Source organism: Camelus dromedarius, chromosome 36, assembly GCF_036321535.1.
Source record: "Camelus dromedarius isolate mCamDro1 chromosome 36, mCamDro1.pat, whole genome shotgun sequence".
NCBI lineage: Eukaryota > Metazoa > Chordata > Mammalia > Artiodactyla > Camelidae > Camelus > Camelus dromedarius.
In genome coordinates this window covers 5,470,240-5,490,585 of record NC_087471.1, presented here as the reverse complement: position 1 = coordinate 5,490,585, position 20,346 = coordinate 5,470,240, and the positions used below count along the sequence as shown (strand labels likewise).

The following is a 20,346-nucleotide window of genomic DNA, read 5'->3' as shown; positions in this document are numbered from 1 at the left end:
GCACAACTTACACACACACCTCTACGCATCCCGCACACACATACTGTAAATACACTAGCCCACACAAAATCACATGGTGTATGCACCCGCTAGACACTCCAGGGTTTCGACTCTGCCAAGCTCTTTCTAGACATCCATGCAGGCTGTGTGTGCATGCAGTGTTCAGCCCAGGCAGTCCGAACACAGGACTTGCACGCACACACAGTCTCCATGTATGCACGCCTACTTCATTCACAGCCCACATACACACCGGCCCACCAGTGATGCAGACCTTTGGATGAAACTGAGGACCAGGCCAGGCCCAGCCCCAGATCTCACTTTGCAGTCTCCTGATGTAGCAAGTGGATTTGGGGCGGCAGCTGTGGAGGGTGTGTGTGTGTGTGTGTGTGTGCAGTTAGGGATCTTTGGTGGGGGTAAGGGGGAGGTTTTGGCACAGAAGGGGAACCAGGCCTTCCCCTGAAGTTCATGGGGAAGGTGCTCTGGCACATACCCTCCTCCCAGCGGCCCTACCTCTGGGCCCTCACTTGCTGCCAGGCCAGGGAAAGGAGAAGCTAAAAGTGGCCAGTCTGAATTGCTAAATTGGTCTTCAGTGGAGAAGGGGAAACGCGTCAGTTCCCTGGGGAAGTGGCCGAGCCCAGGGTGGCCACAGGCCCCTGGGCTTCTACTCCGATGGAAAAAAAGTTGCTCAAATAGATCTGACGCTTTGTTTTCGAACCCAAAATACCCTGTGGCGGCTGCCGGAAGTGTGACCGCGGGAGGGAAGTGGGGCAAGAGGGGAGGTTAGGTCGAGTTTCCATTGCAGCAACTTTTTCTTTCATTTGGAGTCTAAAAGAATGCCCATCCAAGAGAGGGTCTGTGTGGGAGGGAGTGCAGCTCTGAGAGTCAGGGCTGGGGTACGCACAGTCACCCTTGGCCAGCTGCCAACCCCCCCCACCCCACCTCAAGAGGTCTCTACAGAAGAGGACTGCATCCTCAGGCACTGTCAGAATTTTCTCTTGGGCCACCTGGTGGCAGGCGGGAAAGCTGACCAGGGAACAGGGGCTGTTCTGGGGCAAGGGGCCAAGTCACAGGTGACTGCCCTCAGAGACCTGACTTTCCTTAGTGGCCTTTGATGTAATTTTTAAAACAAAGATCTTGTTTATACAGAAATTTTCAGAAAACATCCAGTAAATTAACTGGACCACTAAAGTACTGAAGTCCGCTAGCTCCAAACGCAAGGACTGGGGAGGACTTACTACGTAAAACAGAATCTCAACTCTCTCCTTATCCTAATTTATTTTCCCTCATATCACTTACTACCACCTCGTATGTACTTTCTTATTGCCCATCTCCACCCTGAACCCTCATTAGTCCCACAGACTCTCTCACAGTTGTATTTCCAATGCCAGACACACAGTAGGTACACAAGAGATCACTGTCAAATGTTGAAAAGTATCAGGAGGAGGGGCAGTCATCAGACAGCGACCTTGGCTTGTGGAGACTCCCAATTCAAAAATGCTGAGGCCTGCAACACACCAGACATCAGTGGTAGGTGGGGGTGGAGAGGGCTGGGAGAGGGGTACCATGCGAATACAGTGCAAAATCAGAAGTGGTTCCTGCCCTTCTGGAATGTTTGGGGCAGGAGGGGGCCGGGGCAGACATTGATCAAAGGATTACACAGATACATGTGAAAAGGTCCGCAGCCTAGCAGTGGTGGTTGGTGTATCACCTGACTGAGGTTATCAAGGGAAAGGCTTTTCTCAGTGAGTGGGGACTGAACTGAAGGGAGAATGCCCTCGAGAACATCGCGGTGGAGAGAAAAGCGGTAAAGCTAGAGGCTGGATGGCGCGCGGGCCTCGCAGGTGCTTCATACTGGTGGCCGGAGAGGCAGAGCAGCGCCGCTGCAGTTGGAGGCGGCCGCGAGCCCTGGGTCCCTGGGTGATATTTACCAGCTCTTAATGACGGCGGGGTAATCACCCTAATGAAAAACTCCCTCCGGGCGCGGGCCAGCCAGACTGCGATGAGGAAACCGGGAGGCATTTCGGAGCCGCCGGTGACTCAGGCTGAGTGTGCCGCGCGCGGGCCGGCCACTGGGCCCGAGGGGCTCCCGAGTCCCCTCTCCTGCTCCGTGCGCCCCTCCAGCGCCGCCCTTAGAGTGCGGAGAGCCGAGGCCGGGCCGGCTCTCGTCGGCCAAGTCATTGGCAAAGCCGATCGCCCACTGCCACCCTCCGCCAGGCTGATGGCTGAGACTTCTTTCTCCGCCGCTGCGCGGGTCTCTGCCCACCTCCCCTCCCCCACCCCACCCCAACTCATGACCTCGGCTCCGCAGCTGCCTGAGTGTGGGTGGGGGCCACACTCTGGGGTGCTCAAGACACTCCTGCAGATGCCGAGTGTCTGGGCTTTGCATCTACCGCACTTTCTCCGGCAGAGCCTCAGTTTCCCTGATAGAGCGACAGGAGCTCAAGATTCTCCACACCAGCCCCCCACCCTGCCCCCGGGTGGCGGGAGTATTAATTACAGTTTGTTCCTGGCTTTGAAGATGAAAAACTGCCGAGGATCATTACCACTCAATTAATGGGACTATTACCACTTGGGTTTATGTCTGATGACTCCTACCCCACCCCCAACCTGGATCCATGTTGCCTTGGACTCCCCATGTTCCTTCTTTCTCCCGGATTTCACACCTGCAGTTAGCCGCCTTTCCTGCTCCTGCTAATAGCATCACAATTGGGACCTGGTAGAGTGTCGAGCACATTCATTCTCCAACAAATATTGATGGAGCACCCACCGCTCCCTTGCATAAGCCAGGTTCTTCTAGCTGGGATACAGCAATGGGGGTCCAGACCCAGGCCTTTGCCTCCCTGAAGCCTATGTTCTAGTAGACGCCCAAATGTCTGATGGCATCTAGCAGATCCAGGCCCAGGGCTGACTCCCTGCTCTCCCTCTAGGATTCCTCATTCACCCACAAACAAACTCTGATGAGGCCAGTGAAGTCTTGGAAGGACAGTGCTCATGGGTTCTACTTTCAGAGATTAAAGCAATAAAATTAACATGAAAATGAGGGGGGAAATCACAGCTCCTTGCACAGAATACCTCCTGCCCTTCTCTCCCCTTCCATCCCCTCCTCCAGTCTCCCCTCTCCTCTCCTCATCACTTATGGATCTTAACCCATCCTCAAGGCCTCCATCAAGCTCCACCCCTCATCAGGCTTTCCCCTCTCCCTGAGCACATCCTTCTGCAAGCCCCCAGTGGTCCTTCCCCCTTTGAACTCCCTGCCTACACCTCCTTTGAGGACTGATCTTGTGTACGATGGCTTCTACCACCACCCCATCCTTCACTTCCCTTTCAACTGCCTGCTCCCTGACAGACAGCAGGATCCTAGTCTCAAGCTCACAGAATGCCCAGGAAGTGCTCCCTGGATGTTTGTCTCATTGAAATGAGAGAGCTAAGTCCCAGACCCAGGAGCCTCCCCCTCCACCCTAGAAAGAAATGAATTTTGGTGGACAAGGCTCCCCCATCCTGTATAGTGGGGCAATAGAAATGAAAGGACCAGGTGGGAAGGATGAAGTGGGCCCTGTGTTCCTCAAATTGGCCACGTTTCAGAATCACCCATGTGGACACTTGAATTGGGTCAACAGTGGCTTATGGAGCACCTGCTGCGGACAGGCAGGGGATGTGCTGGGGAGACAGAAGAATAAGGCTCAGTCTCTGCCCCAGCGAGCTCGGACACCATCTCTTGTTATCCAGTGACTTTATTGGTGATCTGGGATTAAGTAATTCTGGATGGCCCAAATAATTCTGCAAAGAGAGAGAAATATATCATGCCCCTTCTTTGCCCATCTGTCCTGAGCCCTAGCAGAAAAGCTCATGCCATCATTCAGGCTGATGGGCAGACTTCCAGTGGGTCCCAGCTGGCCAGTATTGTTCAGCCCTCAGAGAGACAGGATGGGCCTTTACTCCAGTGGTTGTAAAAAGAGTTTCATTTTCTAGGAGAGCTACAGTATAACAAAAGTCAGGAAGCCCTGCCTAGGCCATCTGGTGAAAGAGGATGCTAATACAACCGAGGACTTCGAATCTGGGCCCAAAAGAGTCATGAACTGCTTCCCCCCACATCCCAGGTTTTTGACTGCACAGAATAGCAAGGAAGAAGCCAGAAAAGTTTGTCCCCAACTCCTCGCCTTGACGGATGAGGCAAAGGGCCCCATTGTTGTAGGCTGAGGAGGGTCCTGAGACTGAGTTGGTAAGAGACACAAGGATCTAGAGAACATAGCTCTCTCTGGTTCCCCAAAAGTTTTCCTTCCAAGGCGGAGAGGAGAGGAATCTGCCAGCCCCTTGGATCCTGCACCTGTCCCATGGGTGAAGCCTGCAGCCAGCAGGAGGCTGGTTGTGTGGGAGCAGGTCAGAGGGAATCGCTCTCTCCTCTCTCTCCCTCCTTTTCTTTCTGTCCCTCTTTCCTCCCTCTGCTTGCCTCCCCCACTGCCCCCCCCCGACACTCACACCTTTTCTGGTTCATTTCAAATGACCAAGTTCCTCTTTTCAAAAAGCCTCATCCCCCAAGAGTCTCTTATCTGTAGAGACACGGTCCCTCCCAGCTGAGAAGGGGGCTGTCCCACAGTGGCCCCCAGGGGCAATGACAGGCCCTCTGAGCACATGACTCCACTTACCCTCCATGCACCCCTGAGCTAAGACAGCGAAGTTCCCATAACAAGCCCCCCTCCTCTGACCCATCTCTCCTCCTCCCCGAGGGTCTCAGAAGCCCAAACTTGATGGAGAACACTAACACATCTCCTACCAACCCTTTCCACAATAGAATCCGAAACTCATGGGTCAACAGAGCTGGGAGGAATTTACAGGTAGGTTCTCCAGTCTGGCCCCTACCAGAAGCCCAGGCCCAGAGAGCCAGGCCCAGAGTCACAGAGACGATTAATGGCAGAACCCAGGAGTCCTGATTCACAGGCCAGGGTGCATACTTTCCATTTACCTGTGCAGCAAACTTGTTCCAAGTCTCACCTTCTTATCTAAGACCTGCCTTCTCTCCCTGCCCCAGCCCCCTCATCCTCTGGACCCCCATGGCGGTTACTCACTGCCTTGGACCTATGTCTGAAGAGGGGTCCTCAGGACCACTTTGCCCGCGCCCTCCCCAGCAAATATCTTTGTAACAGGACTTTTTCCCTTTGGTCACCGGATTCTCCCTGGAATTGCTTGAAGAGTAGTCAAAAACACCCGGATTCAACATGATTAGAATGAGTTCATTTGAATGTAGGCATAAGCAGGTGTTTAAAATGGAATGTGTGATTGGCTTAGTGAGAAGCCTGTGATCTCTGAGCCAACCGAGGGCAGTGGTACCTGAGCTCAGAGTGACATAGATGCTGGCCCACCTACTGGGAGCCCGGAAACACTGCTCCTCCCTGACCTCTGCGCGCTGTACCTCCCCCAACCCCCGCGCTCTCCGCTGGGTGGGGCCTCCTCCCCTCCCCCCACGCTGGGTCCCGGGGGAGCAGGGAGGCAGAATCCAGCTACCCTTGCTTCTACTCGTTGCCTTCTCCGCAGGATTTATACCTACCCTTCCTCTTACCCATACCTGCCATCTCCTCTTTCCCCTGACAGCCAAAATGGGAACAGAAAATGTTGGGGAGCAGCCCTAAAAGCTTCCTCAGGATTATTGTAAAGAACGAAGTAAATGAAGTATGTCCCCGGACCCCTGTTGCCCAGTGTTCTGTGGGTACAGAAGCTCAGTGAGCCTGAAGCCTCCAGAAGTCCGCACACAGTGCTCTGAACTGGGACCCTTGAAAGTCGTCATGGCTGTCAAGTTCCCTTCCACAAGCTTCTAGGCAAACCCCACCTAGGGCCAGAGCTGGCTGTCATTACTGAACAAATGGCAATGAATTCTGGACCACCACGGAGGGCTGGCCAGGGAGATCCCACTGCTGACCTTTCTGTCTTTTGTGAGTGTCCTGTGCGGCACCTCAGAAGGGAAAGTAACTGAAAACCCTTCAGGGAACTGTCATTCAGGAGCAGTCCCAGCAGGGTGGGCCCTGTCCATGGGTGCCTGGTATGGCTGGAGGAACCCCAGATGCTCTCTGCACCCCCAAACCTCCCACTCCTTGTCCTGAGCTTGATATCCCATGATCAGACCTCATCCCAGCAGCATTTATGAGTTCCTGCCATTTTTCAGGTGTTACTCTAAGCCTGGGCTTAATTCCTTTGGGTTATATATTACCCTCTTCTAAGCATTTTCTGTTAAAAGTCAAATACCCTCTGAGATGGGCAATGCATTAAATCACCAACACTCCAGTTTGAATTAACTGGGGGTTTCTTTCTTGTGAGACAGCAGAAAAGGATTAGCTATTTTTAGCAAAAGGGGAGCTCAAGTTCAGAGGGCAGAGGTGACTGCAGAACTAAGGAGCCACACAGAGCGCCAACCTGGCTTTTTTCTGCGGTGGATTTGTAGGCCCACATCCCCTCCTTCCCCTTCCCTTTCACCAAGACAGATACACCCATTGCCCCCACAAGCAGGAGCAGTCCCATAAGTGCAGCTGGTGAGGCTAGCTGCATTCCGTAGGAGAGAGAAGCAGGGGCTGGGTGGCCTTGGCCCTGCTGCATAGGGTCTGGGCCTGCCTTTCACCATCTCCCGGCTGAGGACGCCCCGAACCAGTGCCTACTCGCTCCCCAACAAGTCTGGGGCTTGGAGTTCAGGTAATTAGGCCCTTGGCAATCTCACCTGAGCGCACCAATAAAACTGAGACAATCACCCTCAGCCCCTGTTCAGGAGGGAGAGGAGAAAGAAGGAGGGAGGGAAAGAGGAAAACTTTTTTTCTGTGCTGAATTCAAGACTTGGCAGCCAGAGAGGAGAATGCTATTAGGCTACAGGTGGCCACTCCAAATACCCAAGTCCCACTTCATACCCAAAACTGTCCCTTCCTGCCACAGAACCCTGGCCTCCATCTGCCACCATCATTCAGGCTAATAGGCAACACCTGTGCAGACTTCAAACTGACCAGCAGCCAGGCAATGAGGACCTCTGCTTTTTGAGGCAAGCCTTCCCCAGAATGGCTCCTTCTAAGGCAGAGGAGGGAAGGAAGGACACCTGAATCCCCCAGCCCACCCTGGAGCCAGAGCCACCCTCCATAAAAGTCTAGAGGGATGCTTCAGAGTGTTAAAGAGCAACTGAGTGACTTCTTTGTATCCTGTTCTATGTCACCACCAGCTATTGAGGGCTCAGTCCTTGTCTAGGTTCTTGAAGAGTGAGGACCATTCTGTAACCATCTCCATTATGACACAGTGCCCAGGAGGTACCTGACGCACAAATAGGACATCCTAGATATGATCACACTGATATGGGATGGAGTTTCACACCTGCTCCTTTGTACTCCCTATATCAACTACATGCAATCCTAAGACACACAAAGGTAAAAGACTTTTCTGTCACATGGTGGAATCGAGAATTTACTTTAACATCAATAATTGCCATTTATTGAGTGCTTGCTAGGGGTCGAGTAAAATTACTCTGTGAGGATTATTTAATTTAATTCTTCCTAAAGGATTGGTATTATTATTATCCCAACTGACAGACAAAGAAACTGAGGCCAAGAAAGAAATTCAGAAATTTGCCTAAGATCACACTAAAGTTTTAATGAATACTAATTTTTCTAGGTCAAGGACTAGTAGGAAGGAGAGGGCAGGCATCTTGCCCCCAAAAGACTCCTATCCAATCTCACCAACAAGCAAGCAGGCTTGGAGCAGGCCTGCAAACCCTGCTACTTGCTCTCCTTGGATGCAACAGGTCTAGCTCGCGTAACAGTGCGGGCTGTCTCTGGAATGGCTACACTCTTACACGGTGTTGGGGGCCCTGGAAGCTTTCAAAGATCTCAAATGCTCCTATTGCCTCTGCCTTTCCTAACAGGACTGGGGTTTCCAGCTCCTCGCTCTCCTCTCCTGGTGAGAGGTTCAACAGGTGGGAGGGGGTGCATCATGGTAGGGTCCTCTGGAGCTGAGCTAGGCGGCCAGAAGAGCTCTGGCTTCCTCCCCGCCACCCGCACAGGCTGAGATACGCCTCGCGCGGGGAAACATGGGCACTGCAGTCACCATTCGGGCCTGCGGCTCGCCTAAGGCCGCGGACCTCCCGGCGCCTCCCCTCCCGGGCAGGAACCCGCCAGGACCCTCGCCACCTCCGGCTGCCCGCTCAGCAGGAAACGCCGCAGAGGGACCGGGACTGGGACTGGAGCGGCCGAAGCTCGCTGGTGGCCGCCTCTCCCCGCCTCTCCGCTGCTGCCAGGCTCCACGGCCAGAGGCCGGAGCCGCTGGCTAATTTTTCACGCCCCCCAGACCGCCTCCCTAGGTGACGCTACAGCCTGTGCGGTTCCTTTAAAGGCTGCGGGTTCCGTTCTTCTTTCCTTTTCCACTGGATGCCAAAATATGCAAATCCAGGGACCGGAATCTGCAGCCAAATCGAGAAGGAGAAGGGGCGCGGCCGGCGCGTCACCGGATCCGCTCCTTGTATGGCTCTTCCCGGCTTGGCCCGCCGCCCCGCGACCCTCCCTGCAGCCGCCAGGGCCCCTCCCGCGCCCAGCCCGGCTCACACTGCCGCCCACGCCCCCGGGCCGGCCAATCGCCCCCCCCCCTTGGGAGGGAGCCGGGGGCGGGAGGCGCTGCATGCCCTGATTCCGGCCGGAGCCGGGGACCGCTGCAGAGCGCTCCCTCCCCGCGCCGCGCGGGCGGAGAGCCCGGGGGCGCAGAGCCTCCCCGGTATAGGTGTGGGGAGCCTGGCGGGAGCGGCAGCAGGGGCGGGGGAGTGGGGGCTCGCGGGCGGCGGGAATCCCTCCTTTCCTAAGAACCAGAGGAGATCCGGGGGAGGCTGGGCCCTCCCACCCTTAGTTCTCCACCGAGTGAAGTGGAGGGGAGGAGAGAGAGGTTGTCATCCACCCCCACGACGATGTGCAGCTCGGGAGTTCCTCCCACACGTCCCCGGCCCGCGTGGCCCTCCCACAGAGTGAGGCCCGGGGATCCTCTCCTCCTCCTTGTCAACACTCCCACTCCCCCTGAGAAATGCATGTTCCCCCAACCCCAACTCCCGAGCGAGGGACGCGGGATTCACCGCGCCCACACGGCCACCGAGGAGGGAATCCTCCCACGCCGAGCCGGTGTGATTCGGGGTCGCTTCCCCACGCTCCCCTCCTCTCCTCCCCATCTGTCGCGGCCCGGCCGCGCCCGCTCTGGGAGCAGGCCTCGGGGAACTTAACAGCCGCCCCCGGGATCTGCTGCCGCTCCGGGAGGTGACAGCGTTCGGGGTCGGCAAACGGGCGGCCCTTAACTGCAGGGCACCGGCAATCAGCACTGGGGACAGCCCTGTGGAAGGCGAGGGGGTGGGCAGACACTAGGGGAGGCCGCCGCGGTGGCTCAGGGACTGTGGGCTCGGCAGGCTCCGGCTGCAACTCAGTGGTGGGCCCTTCGCAGGCAGCAATAGGCAGAGACTACGCCGGGGCCTGCTGGGCCCTCCTGCCATCCCGTGACCAAAGGGAGTGATTTGGAACCGTTAGGGAATTTATCAAGGATTTGATGCACGTGTTTCCTATCCCCTCAACTTCATTCCTTCTTCACTACCAAAACTTCACATCCTCGACCCTAAATGTGCGGGGGTTCTGGCCTCCCGCGCAGTCGCTCTGCAGCTATGAATCTCCCCGACACTGCGCTCAGCTGGGTGTCAGCACAGGGTCAGGAGCCCAGGGAGCAGCAGGAGTGTGGGCGGCGAATCAGAGGGAGGAAGCACAAAAGTTCCCGGGATACTGGACCAGAGATCCCAGACCTTCTGGAATCCTCCTCAGAGGGAGTGCGCTCCATTCCTCCCAGTCCCAAGCAGGGTCCTGGGCGCGAGAAGAGACACGGGGGGGCAGGGTGGGAGCGCACACCTTCCGTGTTTCCCAGAAGTTCCCAGGCTGCAAAAGGACCCTGCCAGGTGTTTTCAATTCTCTTTCCTCCTGCTAGGGGTGTCGGAGGCCACTTGCAAACAAGCCTACCCCACGTCCCTTCGTCCTGCGAGCGCGCTCTCCTAGCGCAGACATCAAGTAAACACACAGGCGGCTGTTGCTCTTTCAACCCAGCGCTGTGCGCTTTCCGCTTCTTGTTCAGTTACATCCTTCTTTTCTCTCTCCTCTCCAGTTTCCCTTCCTTCTTCTCTTCTCTTTCTTTCTCTTTTTTTAAGATCCGCGAGCGGTGCGGGCGCCGCACGTTGGCTGCGGCCCGCTTCCTGCTTTCTAATGTTCCATTGTGAGGAGCTTCCATTGTGACGTCGCGCCCCTTCGGCTGGGCTTTGTCTGTCCATATATGGGCAGCTACGTCACGGAGCTTTCCCGGGGCTCAGATAAATAGGCTGGTGGAGTTCCCTGGCTGGGAGCTTTTGGGCAGCAGTGAGCTTGCTAGGAAGCGGCGGGGCTGGTGGTGTTGGTAGCAGCGGCAGCAGCAGCGGCAGAGGCAGCGGCGGCGGCAGTGGCGGCGGTGGCGGTGGCGGATCGGGGGGCGGGGGGGCCGCGGGCGCGCGTCTGTTTGTGAGATCAATACTGAGACCGCGTTCGACCCCCTGGGGCCGAGATCCCCCCCCAGCCCAGCCCCCACCCCCCCGCACACGCCCCCCCACCACGACCCAGCCTCTTAACGGCACCAGCAGAGGCACCCAAGAGGATTGCCCGCCTTTGCCCTCTCTACCACCCCCCCCCAAAAAGAGAAGATCCCCTCCCCAGGCCCACCCCTTCCCCTCTTTCCTCCCCCCTCCCCCCGAACTTTCCCTCTCGCATGCTTTTCCCCTGCACCACGGATCGCCTCTCGGATGCCGCTTGCCTGGAAGCTGCGTTAGGAGCGAGCGGCGGCGGTGGCGGCGGTGGCGGTGGCGGCAGCTCGGGAGTGCTATGACCGGCAAACTCGCCGAGAAGCTGCCGGTGACCATGAGCAGTTTGCTAAACCAACTGCCTGACAATCTGTACCCCGAGGAGATCCCCAGCGCGCTCAACCTCTTTTCTGGCAGCAGCGACTCGGTAGCCCATTACAATCAGATGGCTACAGGTAAGGGCGGCGGGGAGGCGGCGAGGCTGCGAAGAAGGAAAGGGAGAGAGGAAGAGGAGGAGGGAACAGCTAGCGAAGGATGGGTGGATGGATGGATGGAGAGGTGGGGGGCGCGCTGGGAATTTTCCGGGGGGCGAGTTGCTTTTCCCACCCACTCCTCCCGCCCTCCCCGATCGGGAAGGCTCGGTTGGCGACGCCACGGTAGAGGCTTCGGTTCTCCCGGGTGGGGGCAGCCGCCGACCGAAGGGAGGTAGGTGCCAGCGGCTCTGGGGTTCTCCACTTAGGGGGCGCGATCGCCGGGCTGCGCGAAAGGCGTAGTGCTGTCGCCCCTTTCCCGGGAGGAGCCCAACGTCCCTTTCACCCGCGCTCTCCCCCCCCTTACTCCCTCAGCCTCCCACCCGGGATGGAGCCATGTGCGGCGTGGAGTCCCCGCGGTGGGAGAGGTACTGCGACGCTGCCTTTCCAGGGCGTTCAGCAAAGCCGTGGGGGTGTGGGGACGGCGGGGAGGGGAGAAGGTGGGGGTCCACCCGCGCGGAGGCTGCTATGGGGGGCGCTCCCAGGGCCGAGGAGCTTAGGAAGAGCGGCCACTCCCGCCATGGAGATACTGGCCGGTTTTCTGCCGCCCTCCACTCTCGCTAAGCTGAGGCTGGGCTTTCCCCCTTCTGCAAGAGCCGAAAGCTCTTGCAGGCCCGGAGGAAGCTGGGGCTGGGGGAGGAGGTGGGAGAGCTCCCTTTGCGGGCAGTACCCCTCTGGGGGCCGAGGACAAAGCTTCGGAGCGCTCCGGGTCGGCGACCCCGGCACAGTGCGCTTGGGAAGGGCGTGGGGGGGCTTCGTCGGGGCAGGAAAGGCGCGGCGTCCGGCGCGGATAGGGCTGGGGGAAGAGGCCGAGTTGTGTGCGCTAGAGAGCGAGAGCCTGGCGCGCTCCGGGTCTGAAACTACCTGTAGCTGCAGCTACCTGCCCGCCCCACCTCGGGAATAACAACAATGCTGCTCGCGCGCGCGCCTGTGTCTCTGTGTGTGTTACGTGTGTGCGCGGCGTGTGCGATGTGTGTGCAGCAGCCACTCCACACCCCGATCCGTAGTATTTTGCTGTATCCAGGTTGCGCCTGGGAGCGCGGCACCGCCCGCTTTGCGCCGGGCGCAGCTTTCCTCTTACCCCATGCGCTGCGCACTCCACCCGGCCGCACCCTCCGCACCTGGGCAAGGACCTGGGAGCCCCGGCCCGGCAGCCGACTCGGCTTCACTCACCCCTCCCCTCTCTCCCCCGCTCTCCGCAGAGAATGTGATGGACATCGGTCTGACCAACGAGAAGCCCAACCCGGAACTCTCTTATTCGGGCTCCTTCCAGCCAGCCCCGGGCAACAAGACCGTGACCTACTTGGGAAAGTTCGCCTTCGACTCCCCTTCCAACTGGTGCCAGGACAACATCATTAGCCTCATGAGCGCCGGCATCTTGGGGGTGCCCCCGGCCTCAGGGGCACTCAGCACGCAGACCTCCACGGCCAGCATGGTGCAGCCGCCGCAGGGCGAAGTGGAGGCCATGTATCCGACGCTGCCCCCCTATTCTAACTGCAGTGATCTCTACTCGGAGCCTGTGTCTTTCCACGACCCCCAGGGCAACCCCGGCCTCGCCTATTCCCCCCAGGATTACCAATCGGCCAAACCGGCCTTGGACAGCAATCTCTTCCCCATGATTCCTGACTACAATCTATACCACCACCCCAACGACATGGGCTCCATTCCGGAGCACAAGCCCTTCCAGGGAATGGACCCCATCCGGGTCAATCCGCCCCCTATTACTCCCCTGGAGACCATCAAGGCATTCAAAGACAAGCAGATCCACCCGGGCTTTGGCAGCCTGCCCCAGCCGCCGCTCACGCTCAAGCCCATCCGGCCCCGCAAGTACCCCAACCGACCCAGCAAGACCCCGCTCCACGAGCGGCCCCACGCGTGCCCGGCGGAGGGCTGCGACCGCCGTTTTAGCCGCTCGGACGAGCTGACCCGGCACCTGCGCATCCACACGGGCCACAAGCCCTTCCAGTGCCGGATCTGCATGCGGAGCTTCAGCCGCAGCGACCACCTTACCACTCACATCCGCACGCATACGGGCGAGAAGCCCTTTGCCTGCGAGTTCTGCGGGCGCAAGTTTGCGCGCAGCGACGAGCGCAAGCGCCACGCCAAGATCCACCTCAAGCAAAAGGAGAAGAAGGCGGAGAAGGGGGGTGCGCCTTCTGCGTCCTCAGCGGCCCCGGTGTCCCTGGCCCCTGTGGTCACCACCTGCGCCTGAGGCTGGGGCCCCGAGATCCCACTTTTCCCCTTCAGTGTCTCCCAGCTGCTCGCCTGAAAGCAGCCGGAAAGCTAGCCACGGAGGCGCAGGGGCCGCGCCCTGGCCTCTCCATGGACGTAAGGCCCCTTGTTTCCCTTCGCTGTCCCCCGTTTACACCCTTTCACACCGGCCAACGGTCGGGGGCCAGGGCAGGAGGCGTCTTCCCCTCGCTGCCCCCCCTTAGCCAAGGCGTGGGGGCGGAAAGGTGGCGTCTAGCCCGCTTTGTTCAGTTCGGATCGTCTTGATCCAGGGGCCGCTGGGCCGCACCAAGGACCTGCGGGGGACTGAAGGCGGGGCCCGCCCAAGCCTCGCTGGACCCAAGCACCTCACGGTTCCCCCCACGTCTCCCTCGGTTCCCCCTCGAAGACCCGAGAGGGGGAGGGGGTAAGGAGCGCACCAAAGCGCAGAGCTTGCTGCCCGCCGCACGCACGCGCGCCTGCGTGCGGGGATGCGCGCGAGTGTGCGTGCTCGCGTGAGTGTCTGTGTGCGTGTGTGTGTTTCTCTCTGTGTGTGTATGTGCGCGCGCGCGCGCGTGTGTGTGAGACTCTTGAGCTGAACTGGGCTGTGTCCACCCCAAACTCTTCCCCACATCGGGTCCCCAGGCCGCTGGGGGCCTGCACGTGGCGGGACGAGACGGTCTTCCATCTGCTCGGAAATAATGTTTCTCACAGAAATGCCTCGGATGCCGCCGCCGCGGTCCTGCTACCGCCGCTTAGGGTTTGGCCCCTCAGAATCCCTCCTCTTCCGAGCGCTTCCCTCTCAAGGCCTCAGGGCAGTTTGATCTGCGGGGAGAAGGAGCAGTCATCACTGAACCTGCCTTTAAAGAATATATATTTCCTCCGCCCCACTTTTTAAAATCTCTCTTCCTGAGTTTGCCCTCTGCCCTTCCCCCTCCTCTTCTCCCTTCTCCCCTCTAAGCCTTTTCCCATCTCTTTCAAAATCTTTTTCCAAAAAGGCAGGCCTCAACCAGCCACCCCATTTCACCTTCTTTTTGTCTTCTCTCACTCACATACCCATTTCTCTTTCCACCATTGATGGGAAAGCAGCCTTTTTTTTTTTTTTTTTTTTTTTGCCCTTTGTCATCACTAACAATTCAAATTTATCTATATGGTATGTGTGTGTACGTGTATGTATGTGTGTATGTATATACATATATATAACATACACACAATATATATTCCTAGCAAAATAAAATCTCTGAGGTACTTGGCTATCCAGTGCAGTGCACTGGAATAAAGAGAATTTGTAGGCTTATACAGCTTTAAATGATTTATTTTTTATGAAAAATTGAACTGATGAGATTATATCTTCCTATGTGCATATGTGTGTGATTATATATCAGACATACATATGCACACATACACAACCATCTCTGTCCAAATTTACCTCCAAGCTATGGGGATGTTTGCATTAATCCATGTTGATGAATGAGGCATATCTCTTCCATACCCCCAGTCTCACCTTCTCCTTGCCCTACCTCACCTTTTCTCAGGCGCCCCCTCCTCCCCGGCCCTCCTCCACACAGGGGTGACTCTTTTGAAGTGAGTAGTAGGCAAGGTTGCTCTCTGACACAGCTTCCAGCACAGTCTTGACTGAATGTACTGTTCCCTGTTAGCGCTATTTCTCCTGTGGTCGGTAAGCTGCCCAGAGAGAAGGAACAAAGGTCTGGAGTTTACAGAATGTCTGTCTTTAAAGTCACTTTATACGTTTCCCACTTTTTTTTTTTTTAAAGAAAAACACCGTTTTTTTGTTTGTTTGTTTTTGTTTTTGGTTGTTTTTTTGTTTGTTTTTTGGGTTTTTTGTTTTGTTTTTTTTTGTTTTTTTTTTTTTTGGTGGTGGATAAATAATACTAAAAGGAGTCTAGTGAAAGGGGGAGAGAAATCAAAGAGCAGGGTGATTGTGGATTTCCAGGTACTTGGACTTTTTGTAGAAGGAGAGAAAAGTGGATGAAGTTTGCCAGGAGGGCCCATATTTTTTCAGCTGAAGGGTAAAATCTTTCTTTGCAGAGACAGTATTTTGCTGAATACTTTTTATAATGTGATGATTATTAAAAAACAAAAATTTTGGTCACTTCAAAGCTGGAAGGAGGAATCAGATTTCCTTTAATATTTTTTCCTTGCTCCTTCTGGTATATGCATGTCACTGCATGATAACTCTGAGTTTTCCTTTGTTTTAATAAAACTGTTCTCAGACATTTAAGCTAAACTAAGAGAAAAATAACTTTGTTGCCAAAAGGTTGTGCTATCCAGATTTTTTTATATGTCTGCATGTTTTAAAAAAACAACAACAACAAAAGAAAATGCACTCTAACTTATGTGAACTGAGAGAAAAAAAATCAGGTTTTAAACAGGAAAACCTATGGGGAATGATATTTTTTGAAAGACTTTTGTATAAAGTTGAGTACTTAGAAAAAGACAAACCAGATGTAATATATTTTGTGGATGTTTTTATTTCTTGGATTTATAGTACCTTATACTAAGGTTAAAAAAATATGCTTGATATTGTGAAAAGGTGAGATTCTTCACCAACATTTCATTTGCTCCTTTGTCACATTGTTATGCCAATATAATATAGTTAATGAAAACAGCATTTTTAAAAAGCGAAATATTGAAATGGTGTAATGTGGTACCATTTGCACTGTGAGCAAATGCTAATACAGTAAATATATTGTGTTTGCTGACAATCAGCCGGCCTATAAATCTCCTTATTTTATTTCTTGTTTTCATAGCATAAAGTTTTGGTTTGGCCTGTTCTTTGTCTTGTTTTGTTTTTGGCTGGTGGTTGGTTTGATAGGTTCTGATGCCTGGTTTTGCGATTCTTGCTCTGAAACCCCTCAGTGTGGAAATGTAGAATCTGGTGTTATTAGACGTTGGTCAGAATTTTGTGTGGGTTCTGGTGTTTCAAATTCTGTGTTGAGTGTTTACTGTGGTGCTGAGAGAATTCTACTGTAGTTCTAAGGATTCTCCGCCACCCTTCTGGGAGCTTCAAACTGCCAGAGACATTAGGTGAACAGATGAGATAAATTCATGGGAATCAGGGCTAACAACTAGAACCTTCTAGAACCCTTCTTTCATGTTTCCAATGGGTATTTGAGGGTAGAAGGGAGGGGATCTCCTGGTTTATGAACAATTTCTTTGATGGTTTCAGAGTGGGACCTGGGAGGGTCTCTGCACCACGCTGGGTAGAACTGCTTTTGAAGTCTGAAAAACAGGTGGAGATTTGAGAGAGGGTTCTTCACGGTTGGCAAGATAAACAGACTGGAAGCTCTTTTGTGTCAGATAATTGGGAAACATCAGGTTTGAAACCCTACAGCTCAGTCCTTTTTGGACAGGATTCTCCAGGCCTCACTGTTCGTAGCTGCCTGGAAAAGGTGGTCCTGGCTGAAAACAGCTCTTATGAACTACCCAAGGACCCGAGAAGAAAGAACACTTGGAATCTGGAGAAATACAGGGAATGTTTTGTACGGCAGCAATCCCTCCCATCTCCCATAGAAGAGGTGCTTCCCTACCCCATGAGCTTTCTTCTCCAGAACCTTCCTTTTCCTTAACTGACTGTGTTTGCCAGCCCTAGAGCTTTCTCCATTTCTCTTGAAGAGATATGCACCCTCCACTTTCTTCCTGTGTCCACATCTGCAACCTGTTCCCTTCATCTTATTTGCCGTAGTTTTTGGAATCCTTTATCCCTATGAGGCTGGTTCTAGAGCAGTCTTTGGACAGGTCAGTCCTCTCTCTCTCCTGCCTGCCCTCTAAAGCATTCACGTGAGTTTCTCTGCCTGCCTTTTGCATATTCTCTGCCCCAGCATGTTTAGGGGCTTGGTGTACGATACAGAGCTATGTAAGTGTAGCATGACATTGTGACTGGGGGACAGTGTCTCAACACCTGAGGTGCCAACCAGGCCACCCATACAGGGACAGAAATGGGCAGGTGTCCCTGCCCAGAAACTCCTGTTGCATCCCCTCCGCCACCGCCATGCAGGCCCATCATGGTGAAAAACGTGGGTGGTGTTTCTGGTCGGCTCTAGTTACTAAGACGTGGAGGGCAGACCTGGGTGGAGGAGGTGGGCTGTGGCCTTAGAAAAGAATGTTTTTGAAGTGAGAGATGGATAAAGAGAATGCAGTAAGCAATCTTAAATTTTCTCACCCACGCAGTTCCAGGTCGCTGGCTGCCATCTTGAATTCCCTTCTCTCACCTCCTGAAACTTTAAAACTTCCAAGCCGCAATTAATGTACAGCCACAAGGTGGTCTCCTTTTTTAACAGAGGGGATCCAAAATGGCCAAAAAGTCCTAACAATGGAGCATATAATCCTTCTCTTTTCTAAACTAGATGTCTCCTTCCAAACGTCTGTGTACTTCAAGTGACTATTATCAGAGGAAGACAGTGTCACTGGGTGTCTTCACAGTTAGCATTCAGCCCCACCTGCACCTTCTCCCATCAAACCAGGACTTTGGAGTGACACTTTCGTCAACAGTGTACTCTGCTGCATGATTAATAAACTCACTTCCCATTGGCGCATATTACTCAACCCAACCTGGTTCAACCACTGGGTTACTTGGCAATATGGCAGCCCGCCTGGCTGGCAGCCCGCCTGGCTGGCACCAGCCCTGTGTGGTGTAATCTCTGATTCACAGTTTGTAGCTAGATAAGACTGCCCCAGATAGCATCACACCAGCAACCCAACCTGCCTGTGTTTTGTAAGTATGGGGAGAGGAGACTTTACTCTGAAACTTGGAGGTGAAGTGGGGAGATGGTAGAGGATGAAGCTATCATGAGAAGGAATCACTGGAGTCTTTGCAAAGAAGAGGCCCAGGAGCCAAATCAGGCATAAAAATGTGGAAAACCTGAGGTGTTTGGGGGTGAATGAAAGGAGGCCACACACACACACAGCCCTCAGGAGTGGATACTGAAGGTGATGACTCTGCAAAATTGTACTCAGTGAACTGGGGTTGGATACAAATGAAGAGATAGTTTGTGAGAAGGAATAGCATATGTTTTTATATGGTGGTGGCAGTGGTGAGTGTGTGTGTGTGTGTGTGTTATTCACAAGTATATAAAAAGGAATAATAGGAAGGTGGATTCTGGTAAATGAGGGCAATAGCTTATGGCCAGTAACTACCGATCCCCTTTGGCCAGTTCCGTATTTGCTTGCCATAGATGAGTGTGTTGTGAGCTGCTTTTTCTGGGCCCGGATTGGCTCCCCTGGTGTCCTGGGATAATAAACCTGGGGAAAGTAGGAGGCCTCTGTGTGTCCCAAAGACTAGAAATCATACTGACAAAATCTTAGTGACACGGGGAAAATGGCTTTCTGAAAGGTGCCACGGGGTTTTAGAAATAGGTCGTAATCCTAAATCCATCCCAAGTGGTTCTTTTCAGAAAACCCACTCTTTGTGCAGAGAGGATTGAGGTCTCCAGAGGAAGGGGAAAGATCTGAGTGACCCTTGGAGCCCCTTGGTTGGTCACAGCAGTCCCTGGGACAGCCCCAAGGACACAGTCATTCCCCCATCAGCCATCTACGCAGGCCAGGAGCATGTCTGGCTCATCAGCTTCTCTCAGCATCGCAGCTCTTGAAATTTCACTCCTTTTGCTTGAAGTGTCCCATCTACACCATGTCTAATATTTTCCACAATGATTATTTTCACAGCCCTCTGTGAAAACAGAGGTGCGCCAGGGCTGGGGGCAGCGTAATGGGGCTTTCCCCAGCTTGCGCTGAAGTTTCTGACAAGCCCATGCCCAAGCAGGAAGGCACCAGGCCCTGACTCTCCGGCCTGGGATCCTCATTCCCCATCCTCTTCATGGCTGCTTCGCTGTGCTCTGGAATTGGGGCAGAGCCTGCCATCACCCCAGCTGGCCACCAGGGACCCAGTGCGCCTCAGCCCGCTGACCTGGGTGTGTCCTCCTTTCCGGCAAACACGCAGATGGCTAGAAGAAAGGTTTCTGAGCAATCTTACTTAGGAGGTTACACGAACAGATCATGACCACAAAGCTGCAAACAAGAAGAATTAGAGGACACGAGGTACTAGATGGTGCTGGCTACTCGGGAGAACGTGGGGCTGGTTTACTGAGATCGCGCTCTGCTCTCAAGGTCTCTGGACGGAAGATGAAGAAGGCACTCTCTGGGCCTGGGATTGCCTTTCCTGGACCTCAGGCACCGCCCCCTCTGCTCCTACAGCCTCCTCCTTCAGCCATTCCTGGGAGCCTCCAGGACTCTCCAACCCTCCAGTCCTAACATTGCTTCAGTGATGTTCTCTCACTTTGCGTGGAGCATGGCCCCTCACCCTTCAGGCTGGCTCTCCCCATGAGGCCTGCCCCTGGCCTGCAGCCATCAGCATCATGACCCAGCCAGAAGCAGGTGCTCTTTTCAGACTCAGCCAACAGCAGGCTCAAGTACCCTTCGGGGTCACCCACTGACTTCCTACTTAGAGTCTCAGGAATGCTTCCACCTCTCAGCTCCCTGGAGGAAAAGAGATGGCTTATGCCCCTGAGGCTGGGGACACCCAAGCCCTCCACAGAGGAAGTTACCCTTGTCTGTGGACCTGCATTCTCTGGGGTGGCTCACCCCAGGGACGGACTGCCTGCCCCGAATGCATCAGGCCCTTTTTAGTGACCAGAACAGAACTGGGCCTCCAGAAATGTTGGCTTCTTCTCAACGACAGGCTGCAGGAGCTCTGACACTTTCATTCCTGAGTGTTTTGCCCCTCCACATGGTCCAGGTGCCTAAGGGTCTTCCATTCTTCCTTCTTCCCTTCCTTCTCCTAACTGCTTAGGAAGATCAGGCCATCTGAGCAAGGAGGCACAATACCAGGATACTAAGGAAAGCTTTCTTGGGGGCACTTGTTACTTACTCCGGTCTCTGTCCTGAAAATTGAGAGGCAGTTTGATAACCCAGCAGCTGGTCTGGCTTTTCCCTTGGGACCCTAAACCTGCTTTGGAATCACCAGCTCCATCTTAGATCTGAATCCCAACTCTGCCGCTTTCTTGACGTGCGACCATC

The 20,346-nt window shown here is 54.6% G+C and overlaps 1 protein-coding gene across 2 annotated transcripts; it reads left to right on the top strand.

Moving 5' to 3' along the window:
* Nucleotides 1–10,729: 10,729 nt before the first annotated feature.
* On the top strand, nucleotides 10,730–16,109 carry EGR3 (early growth response 3). 2 transcript variants are annotated; one of them, XM_031442221.2, is made up of 3 exons: nucleotides 10,971–11,031; nucleotides 11,422–11,474; nucleotides 12,309–16,109. In XM_031442221.2, the coding sequence occupies exons 2-3, from the start codon at nucleotides 11,435–11,437 to the stop codon at nucleotides 13,316–13,318; spliced, it is 1,050 nt and encodes a 349-aa protein (XP_031298081.1). In that variant the 5' UTR covers nucleotides 10,971–11,031; nucleotides 11,422–11,434; the 3' UTR covers nucleotides 13,319–16,109. The 2 variants fall into 2 exon arrangements, with proteins under 2 accessions (XP_010994284.3, XP_031298081.1); XM_010995982.3 differs by lacking the exon at nucleotides 11,422–11,474 and having other exon boundaries at nucleotides 10,730–11,031.
* Nucleotides 16,110–20,346: the final 4,237 nt, after the last annotated feature.

Bases quoted from the DNA above. Each gene is read 5' to 3' on its own strand.
- EGR3 (XM_010995982.3), top strand. From the start codon at position 10,878: ATGACCGGCAAACTCGCCGAGAAGCTGCCGGTGACCATGAGCAGTTTG. The intron at 11,032-12,308 runs GTAAGGGCGGCG...CGCTCTCCGCAG, and splicing joins TTACAATCAGATGGCTACAG to AGAATGTGATGGACATCGGT.